Source organism: Lithobates pipiens, unplaced genomic scaffold (assembly GCF_037356315.1).
Source record: "Lithobates pipiens isolate NorthernLeopardFrog02 unplaced genomic scaffold, aLitPip1_a1.2 Scaffold_18, whole genome shotgun sequence".
NCBI classification, from domain to species: Eukaryota; Metazoa; Chordata; class Amphibia; order Anura; family Ranidae; genus Lithobates; species Lithobates pipiens.
The window spans coordinates 248835378-248845352 of NW_027507758.1; the positions used below are offsets into that span (position 1 = coordinate 248835378).

Here is a 9975-nt window from a genome sequence, read left to right on the forward strand (position 1 = left end):
CTTGCCAATTTTTTATTCCTCTTGTCGTGGGGTGATGTTCCCTTCAATAAGTGATATGCATCAGCACCCTATTGGGGACCCCCTCCGGTGTGTGATATCACTCCAGCAATATCACACTACTTCAGGAGCTCCATACATGTAGCTTGCAAAGTTTGATCATACTGGGCCATGTTACTTCTGGCTCCTTCTCCTTCTCTAACAAGAAATTCCCCCAATAAGGCAGTCTTTTTGAGCAAGGCAGTCTCTCACTTTGCACCCTGCATAAAAAAGGACAGACTTCAGGACAGTCTCTCTGTAACAGTTCATATTTCCTTTTTCTCCCTTTTAAAAGAAAGAGCAAGGCGATTTGCTAAAGTGAAATGAATTGAATGCTCACAGACAAAATATACACATAAAACCTTGTTCAGTCAGGTAGGTATAAAATAACGTACGAAAATATTGCACATATATATGATTTGCAGACTGCATCAGAGCTCGTTTCTTTTCATATGGCTCACCTTAACTGTCTTGCTTAAAGCTTAACTACACTGCATCTGAGCACTACAAACCAAAAACGCTTTTTAATTATTTTTAACATTCAAAAGCAAACTCCCTCATCCATCTATGTCTCCATGCTTTATTTTACTGAAAAATAAATTAACCCCCCCCCCCCCAGCATTTCTGGCTGTGGCCATCTTGAATAAGGGCAGGTGATTCATGTAGCATTTACTTCCTGGAATAAATCTGCCCTTAGCACAGGCATGCTAAAGCTGAGTAAACCCCTCCTAAAGACTCCTAGGAAGTGTGACATTTAACTAGGCATGAAAACCAGGAAGTAACAAAAAATGTAAAAAAAAAAAAAAAAAAAAAAAAAGTTTAAAACAAGTGAATATAATATATTTTCCTATCTCTATACTAATGCTAGAAAAACTGAGATTTGAAAAAGTCAGTGTTGATTGAGAGAGTGGAGTTCTGCTTTAAGGGCCAGTTCACATCACAAAAATTAAGTCCGGATGCATGTTTTTGATGCATTCTGTTTCCCCCCCCAGTTGCTCTTTATCTTAAGTGACTCATTCCAGCTCCCTTTGTGTTTTGGTCCTCTCATTTGAACAAAGTACGGTCCTAAAGGAAACAATACTTAACCCAGAAGGCTAAGCAAAACCTGAATCACTGCTGCAATCAGTACTGAATATATGCCAGATGTTAAAGTGGAGTTCTGCCCCCACATGAAAAAATTAAAAGCCAGCAGCTACACATACTGTAGCTTTTTTTTAATGGGACACTTACCTGTCCTGGAATCCAGCGATATTGGCATCCCAGCCAACGTTTCCATCGGTTCTCAGGTGCTGCCACCGCCATTGCCTGTAAAGGAACCCAACAGTGAAGCCTTATGGCATCACAACTGGTTCCCTAGGGACACATGCGCAAAGCGCGCTACGCTCTCTAACTGGCCCATCAGCGGAGGAAGGAAGGAGGGGAGCTGGACTGTTGACATACCTTGCCACTGCGAAGTCTGACGGAAGTAAGGGCAGAAAACAGATACCCGCTACCCCCCCCCCCCCCCGAAAGGTGCCAAATGTGGCACTGGAAGGGAGAGGGAGACAGATAAGCAGAGCTTACACTTTTGGCAAAGAGAAAGGGAGACAGGAGGCAACTCTAATATCCAACTTTTAAACACTTCAGGACTATACAAGATGCTTTCAAATATTCACTCATATGAATAAAATATGAAATTGGTAAAATGCAAATGATCCAAAGTAAAACTGACACATATAAATAATATGACCAGCTAGCAAAGATATAATGTAAATAATGTTTTCTTACCTCAGTTGGTATGGCTGGGTCTTTGTTACACCTTCTGGGGCATCTAGGACTTCTGTGGACGATAGCAAATTATGCATATATAAATTATACACATTTGTAAAGGTGTCAAAGAAAACATACATATATTTAAGCAAGCATAACTGTTGTGGTGGAAAAAAAATGAATAAACTGCCACTATTCTAGTTGCATGCATGCCCTTGTCTCTTGCCTTGTGCAATGACAAAAAGGTCAGCAAAAGGGACCACTGAAAACTTTAGGTGACATAGAATATTGATACTCTCAGAAGCTGGAGACAACCTTCCCAGAAGAGCTGAAGCTGTTCTAGCTGCAAATGGTGGGCCAACTCAATATTGAGCCCTACGGACCAAGGCTGGGATGCCATTAAGGTTCATGTGTTTTTTGTTTTACTGTGGGACTAAGTACATGTAGAACTTTGTCCCAGTTTGCTAGATACTTCTGAACTCTAGCTATGAGATCCAACCTTTCTTCCCCCTCCTCCTGCAGCTGATCTTACAATAGCTAGGAAGGAGACAATTATTATTTTTAGGGCTTAGAGCTCTGCACCCATTAACACCATGTCCATTGGACTGCATTGCTCGACACAGGCCCAATGCAATGACAAGCTGATACCCATTGCTTCCAATAAATCTAGGTCACACCAACAATCTGCATTGATGTGCTCTGGGAGAAAACTGAACATACTGCATTTAAACACAGCCCAATACACTGCGATGCACTACATTGCAGTGCGTATTAAGAAAACCGAGTATTTTGGCTTCTGCTGCACAAAAAAACCCTGCATTATTGCAACACATTAAGAGAACCAAATGTCAACACGTCAACTCAAGTGCATTTACCGCATATCAGCGAACACCAAAGTCAACGCGCGTAGAGTTAATACAGCTTTAGGTTGCCCATAGATGGCTTGATTCTGAGATAATTCCAGTCCTGCAATCACCACCCGACTTAACAAAAGCCAGTTAAAACTTGACTGAGCCAGGGTAAAAATTATCTGCCAAAGAGTGACTGCATCATATTAGATGCATTCGCCGCTTGCCAGCGCCACTTTATTCAGGAAGCTGCCACATGTGCCCTGGCTGCCTGAATACAAGCAATACAGGATTGCTGAATAGCTGCAATGGATCTTCCTCCATCCACATTGTTACTGTAGATGTGGGAATCAACTGATTTTCTCTCTCAATCAGCTTGCGGGCTGAAGGAGAGAAAATTGTGTCATGTATGGCTACATTAGGTCTTTAAAGTACAACACTCGTGTTGGCCTTTTACTAGGAATCCAAATACCTAAATTATTAGATGTTGAGCTGGCAGCTGTTTTGGCCTGAAAATTCTGGGGTGCTCTATACCAAGAAACTGCACCCAAAGCCTACATGGTCATACTGTCCGTGGTGGCCCACCTCTTTCATTCATTGGATTTCAGTTTTTTGCAATCTTGGAGGCTTAGCATCAAATGTGGGTGTTATCTAGGGTAGACTATAGCAAATGCAGTCTGCCTAGGAATGCCTACTACTCCAGACCGACATCCATCCATCAAAGCTTGCATCGACTTTGGGGGCTCTTTTAAAGTGGTTGTAAAGGCGCAAGGTTTTTCATCTTCATGCATTCCTCTCCTGGGACTCGCAATGCTCATTGGGTTATGGCAGGAGCGGGAGCCATTGGCTCCCGCTGCTGTCAATCACAGCTAGTGAGGCAATCAGGAGACGGAGGGGGTGGGGTGGGACTGATCTGTGGCTCTGTGTGAATGGACTCAGGAGTGTACCTGCTTGGGTGGAGGGGGGTGCCAGGAGCACCAGTGTGGGACCCAAGAAGAGGAGGATAAGGCCAGCTCTGTGCAAAATCATTACACGGGGCAGGTAAGCATGACATGTTTGTTATTTAAAAAAAAAAAACACACACAAGGCTTTAATATTGTTTTAAAGTATCCCTAATGCAGAGTGCTGTAATGTTTTCAAGAAGGTACAGTATCACACAAAAGTGAGTACACCCCTCACATTTTTGTAAATATTTTATTATATCTCTTAATGTGACAACACTGAAGAAATTACACTTTGCTACAATGTATAGTAGTGAGTGTACAGCTTGTATAACAGTGTAAATTTGCTGTCCCCTCAAAATAACTCAACACACAGCCATTAATGTCTAAACCGCTGGCAACAAAAGGGCAAAAAACACAAGGCGGGAGCGCGCGCGCAAGGCACAAGGATTGAGAGTGCAAGACACAAGGAGTGACCGTGCGCGCAAGGCAAAGAGTAAGAGAGTGCCCTAGCCAGACAGCGAGAGGGTGCCCTAGGCAGAGAGCGCAACAAGCAACCCCCTAAGATCAGTGTGCAGTAGGGAAGCTGTTCTACACCTGACATGGAAGATTGCTGTTATCACCGGAATAGTGCCGACCACTACCAGTGGTTTCTAGCTTCCCCAGCACCCCTCGGCCTCGGGTATGAGATATACAGAATTACATTGTGCCAAGCCGGACCAAGGGAAGTATGCATAAATGGAGTTCAGCTTTAACCCCTCCCTCCCTCCTCCTTGTTGCACTTTAAATGGTTCTTAAGGTGGGAGAGGAAATAGACTTCCTGATCATTGTGATTGCTTGTCACATATTCAGGAGCCCATCCTGCCGGTGTCTTGTCATATAACGTCCTCCATCCGATAGTGTCCGCTGCGTACTGCGCATGCGCAGTACACAGCAACACAGATTCCGAAAATTGCCGAGGATGAACGGCGCCTGCGCCGTGCCGTAAGTCCAGGTTCTATCCCCACTATCCAAGTGGACATAGAGTAGGAATAAAAAAGAGCCGAGCGCAGCGAGGCCGAGCCCGAAGCGTGGCGAGCGAAGCTCGCCCGCGAGGGGCCCTCTAATATTCACAACCCTATGTCCGCTTGGATGGTGGGGCTATCACCTCCACTCACGGCACAGGCGCCGTTCAGCTTCGGAGATTTTCCGAAGCTTCGTCTGCTCCGTACTGCGCACGGCCGTACGACCCGGACACTATTTGATGGCCGGACACTATATGCCAGAACACCGGCTTCCAATTGTAACTAGAGACCGGGAGCTGTTGATGACAGCTCAGTCCCTTGTCATGAGAGCACGCACTCATCGCAGAAACTTCTGACACATAATGCCCACCTCAGCAAGTGAGAATTAAAGTGGTTGTAAACCCTTAAATATCCCCATTAAAGTCACTGGCCTCAGGTGATACAGAGATAAAAACAAATCCTCCTACATAAGTTGTCCCTGTTTATCTGCAGGCTTCCATTCATCTGTTCAAAGTCTTCCCGTTCCCCATTGTCTTCCTGATTCCCCTCCCAGCCAATCAGGAATTGGGTACTGAGACCTGTCACCCAATTGGCCGAGAGGAGAAGTGATCCTATCGGCCACTGAGGAGGAGGAGGAAGGAAGGAAGGGGAGGAGGGAGGAGACGTGGGGAAGCCGCCAAAGCCGAGGAGGAGAAGATGCAGGGTGAAGCCGCCGCCCAGGACCTAGCTGGTGACCGACTGACCAACCAACCCGAGGGGGGGTTTCTGATGGGTGGATTGTTTGCCGCCCCCCCCCCCCCCAAAAAAAAATATATATACTACCAGCTGCCACTGCTCAAAATGCTGAATTTATACAGCTTGTCTGAGAGTTCTGGAAAAAAGGGGGACAGAGAGCTGAAGTTACACTCAGCAGAGCTTAGTGAGGAGAGCTCTGAGAGCTGATTGGAGGGAAGGGACACGCCCTCTTCACACAGGAAACAGGAACAGAGCTGATGCTGTCAATCAGCTGGAGATCCCTCCCCTGTCACCATTTTTCTCTTGGTGTCAGAAGTAATTCAAGCTGATAGCAGAGGAACAAAATAGACAGAAATTACACCTTATGCCCCATACACACAAACGGAATTTCCGTTGAAAAATCTTGGATAGTTTTTCAGACGGAAATCGGCCAGCAAAAAGTCCGATGGAGCATACTCACGGTCGGAATTTCCAATCATGTGTACTGGGCATGAGGGGTTGATTTACTAAAAGGCAAATAGACTGTGCACTTCTCTCCAAGTGCAGTTGCTCCAGAGCTTAGTAAATGAGATGCGATTCTTGTGCTAATCACATGCAGTGTTCCGCCCACACTAGTGTGAACCCAGGCTCAATGAGCAGAAGTGCTGCTGACTTCCATCATCCAATCATGTGCAAGCAAAATGGCTCTTTTCCCCCCCCATATTTTCCTTGCATGTGATTGGATATTCTTTGCAAAGTGAAGCTTTACCTCATTTACTGAGCTCTGGAGCAACTGCACTTGCAGAGTGCACAGTCTATTTGCCTTTAGTAAATCAACTTCTTAGTGCTATTATTAAAGGAACTGCAGTCTGCTCACACAAAATTTGTAATAAAAACATTATTTGCCATTCTGAAGCTTCCCTCCACCCACTTTGCATATTGTATTATATATACTGTGATTTTGTACTTGCCAAATATGCTGCTGAAATCTCCCTCCACTGAGTCTGGCTGCAACCATTTTAACTGTGGGCAGCCGAAGCTGCTGCCTGTTCACTTCCTGGATTTACACAGAGGCACACCTCCAGCTCTACAGCTCTCATTGGCCCTTGTATGACTCATCCCCTCTCCCTTCCTGGCAAACTCTCAAGAGTGTGAGAGAGAGCTGTGCATGATGTCATTAGCCTAGGCCAAGGGTCTCCAACTGGCGGCCCTCCAGCTGTTGCAAAACTACAAGTCCCATGAGGCATTGCAAGGTTGACAGTTACAAGCATGACTCACACAGGCAGAGGCATGATCGGACTTTTAGTTTCACAACAGCTTGAGGACTGACCAGTTTAAGACCCCTGGCCTAGGCCAATGAGAAAAATGAGAAATTAAAAATGTTTTACTATCCAAAGTTAAAACAACAAGGGCAGAAGATTTAATAGATGGAAAGTTTTAAAAAATGACTGAAGGTCCGCTTTAAAGACAAGTACACACTATAGAGGGTTAAGCTTTGTTCAGATTTCATGTCTGGAGGTTTACAACTACTTTAAAGCTGAATTCCACCCAAAAATGGAACTTCCGCTTTAAGAGAGGTGACCCCTGACATGCCACATTTGGCATGTCATTTTATTTTTTTTGGGGGGGAGGGAGAATACCTTCTTTTTAGAGGGTCCCACTTCCTCCCGGGGCTCTGCGGCACCGGAAAGGGAGATAACCTCTCTCCCCCCTCCCTCTTGGCAATCATCTGGGATACGTCACAGGTTCCAGATGATTGCCCGGGCAGTCACGGAGCGAATCTCGACTCGCCACAGCCAGGCGCCCACAGTGACAATGCCGGAGCCGTGGAGAGGAGAGGGAGACGAGCGGGGCTTCATTCCCCTGCATCGCTGGACCCTGGGACAGGTAAGTGTCCTATTATTAAAAGTCAGCAGCTGCAGTATTTGTAGCTGCTGACTTTTCATTTTTTTTAAGCAGAACTCTGCTTTAAGACAAAACGTTAGCATCGGCCAATTTTTAATCCCTCATACAGTCATACTAGAAGAGGGAGGGGCAGCAAGCAGGAGCCAATTGGGTGTTCTGAAATAACATAACAGAGTGACAGGCTGCTCTAAAGCTGGCTATACACCTGCGTGGAATGTCCATCCAGTCCTGACATTTACATAACTCTGCCTGACAGTAGAGCCAGGATGGTGACCTGACTTCTGCAGTTAAGCCATAGAGCACTCAGCCTGAGATTGGACAGTGATTAAAGCTGGCCATACACCTATAGATTATCTGCAGATTTTCTATGGTTAAATAGAAAAAGTGCAACAGATTTCTCCATGTTCGCTAAACTGTGTGGATGGAGAAATCTGTTGCACTTTTTCCATCTAACCATAGAAAATCTGCAGATAATCTATAGGTGTATGGCCAGCTTTAATCACTGTCCAATCACAGGCCGAGGGCTCTATGGCTTAACTGCAGAAGTCAGGTCACCATCCTGGCTCTACTGTCAGACAGAGCCATGTAAATGTCAGGACTGGATGGACACGATTACAAATCCTTTGGAAGGTAAAGGATCTACTGCATGGGGAAAGGATGTCAGCTGTGTGGATCAGTCTATCTGGAGTTTAGTATAGAAAAGATAAATATTATGAGGATGTCAGGCAGTGTGTATAATGTCATCTGCAGCCCAGGAATACATACACCATCACATGTAAACAAGTCACATCTGTCACCAGGCAGAGAAGGAAGCATGCATAAGATGTCAGCAATCACACTAGTATGGAGAGCATACAGCCATAATCAGAGGGAGGGATGGATGGATGGATGGATGGAGGGGGGTGTCCCCAGCACAGGTGCAGCACTCTATCCTTACCAATGGCCATAGCACAGTGATCCCTGATCGCCTTGTATTTATTACCAGTGGCTTCCTTCTGCAGCTTCCTCAGGGTGTCTTCCATGATTCCAGGAGTAGAAGGTGACAATGCTTGAATGAGATGGGAGGCCAGGCTCTAATGGTGTCCTCCAGGGGCTCAGTGCGCAGCATCCCACTGCTGATGAATCATCTCATGTCTCCATAGGGGAGATCTCTGCCTGCCTTCCTCCCTCTGTATGAGTGGCAGAGGAGGGATCAGGGAGGAGGAGGACACACTCCCCACCACTAATTATTCTATTACACGATCCTCATTTCCGACCCTAGCCAAACACACAACGGAGAAGAATGGAGGCTGGCAAAATCCGGCCAGGGATTTCCTGTGGGTGGAATGAGCATGCATTGGCTGGGTGACAGGTGTGGGAGTGAGCATGCGCACTACACCTCTCAGACCTGTCACCTGCTCAACCTGTCGCAGCTCATCGTGTGGGTACAAATCAGCAGACACTCGCATCTCTCCATAGGATTAAAGGCATAGTCCACCTGGAAGGAAAAAAAATGCACCTGTTGAAAAAAGAAAAAAATGTACATATATAATTTTTTTTGCATTGCTGGCGACTGCAATCAGTAGATCGCTGGTGCAATGCTTTTGGTATCTGCAGAGTATTCCTCCAGCCGCAGATCTGGACCAAGGTAGAGACTTTGGGGCTGATTTACTAAAGGCAGATAGAACTGTGCACTTTGCATAGTGCAGCTGCACACTGTGAGAGCAGTGATTCTCAACCAGGGTTCCTCCAGAGGTTGCTAGGGGTTCCTTCAGCATTGGGCTATTTCTGCTTCTCAGATAAGTTTCCACCGACACCATTGATCTTTTAAACTATCTGTAAGGAGGTAATTCTTCCCAATGATCGATCACAAGTGTAAGGTCCATTCTTCTCACTGACCGTTACACTAATGTATTTTGAGTTGTAGATTTCAAATTTTTAGCAGGGGTTCCCCGAGTCCAGAGAACTATTTCAAGGGTTCCTCTGTGTTGAAAAGGTCGAGAAAGGCTTCTCCAGAGTAAGGATGAGCTCCGGCGTGTTCGCATGGTCCATGTGCAGAGCCCGCCAAGCTGCGCTTATCACAGGCAGTGAGATATTGCCCGATCTCTGCAGCCGCGCAACGGGGCAATGTCTCACTGCCTGTGATTAGTGCAGCGCTGCGCCGACTTCCTGACGGACGCTGCACTTGGACCATGCGAACACGCCGGAGCTCATCCTTATTTCAGAGCATAGTAAATGAGCAGGAGCTCTGCTGACATCCATCATCCAATCACGGACAAACAAAAATGCTGTTTTTTTTTTAAATTTCCTTGCATGTGATTGAGTATTCTTTCCAAAGTGAAGCTTTACCTCATTTAGGCCTCTTTCACACTGGGGGCACCAGCGGTAAAACAGCGCTTATTACGCTATTATGCTTTATTGTTGTTTTAGCTGCAGTATTTGGCCACTAACCCCTGCTAGTGGCCGAGAAAGGGTTAAAACCACGCAAAGCGCTGGTGCAGCGGCGCTTTGCTGGCGGTATAGCCGCGCTGCCCCATTCATTTCAATGGGCAGGAGCGGTGAAGGAGCGGTATACACACCGCTCCCAAAATGCTGCTAGCAGGACTTTTTTATATCGTCCTGCCAGGGCACGGCTCCAATGTGAAAGCCCTCGGGCTTTCAGACTGGAGTAAATGGAGCAGCTCTTCCAAGGTGCTTTGCAGGCGCTATTTCTAGTGCTGTAGCGCCTGCAAAGCACCCCAGTGTGAAAGGGGTCTAAATAAGCTCTGGAGCAACTGCACTTTGCAAAGTGCACAGTCT

At 46.2% G+C, this 9975-nt stretch overlaps 1 protein-coding gene across 1 annotated transcript in view; it reads right to left on the reverse strand.

The window, feature by feature from the left end:
* ARFGEF3 (ARFGEF family member 3) overlaps positions 1-8510 on the reverse strand; it is a 142357-nt gene extending 133847 nt beyond the window's left edge. Inside the window, exons 1-2 of the mRNA XM_077486771.1 lie at positions 8135-8510; positions 1804-1855 (exon numbers count right to left, since the gene is read on the reverse strand). Of these exons, the coding sequence (XP_077342897.1) occupies positions 1804-1855; positions 8135-8219 (137 nt within the window). The 5' untranslated portion in view covers positions 8220-8510. The remainder of the gene's footprint in view (positions 1-1803; positions 1856-8134) is intronic.
* Between the last annotated feature and the right edge of the window lie 1465 nt (positions 8511-9975).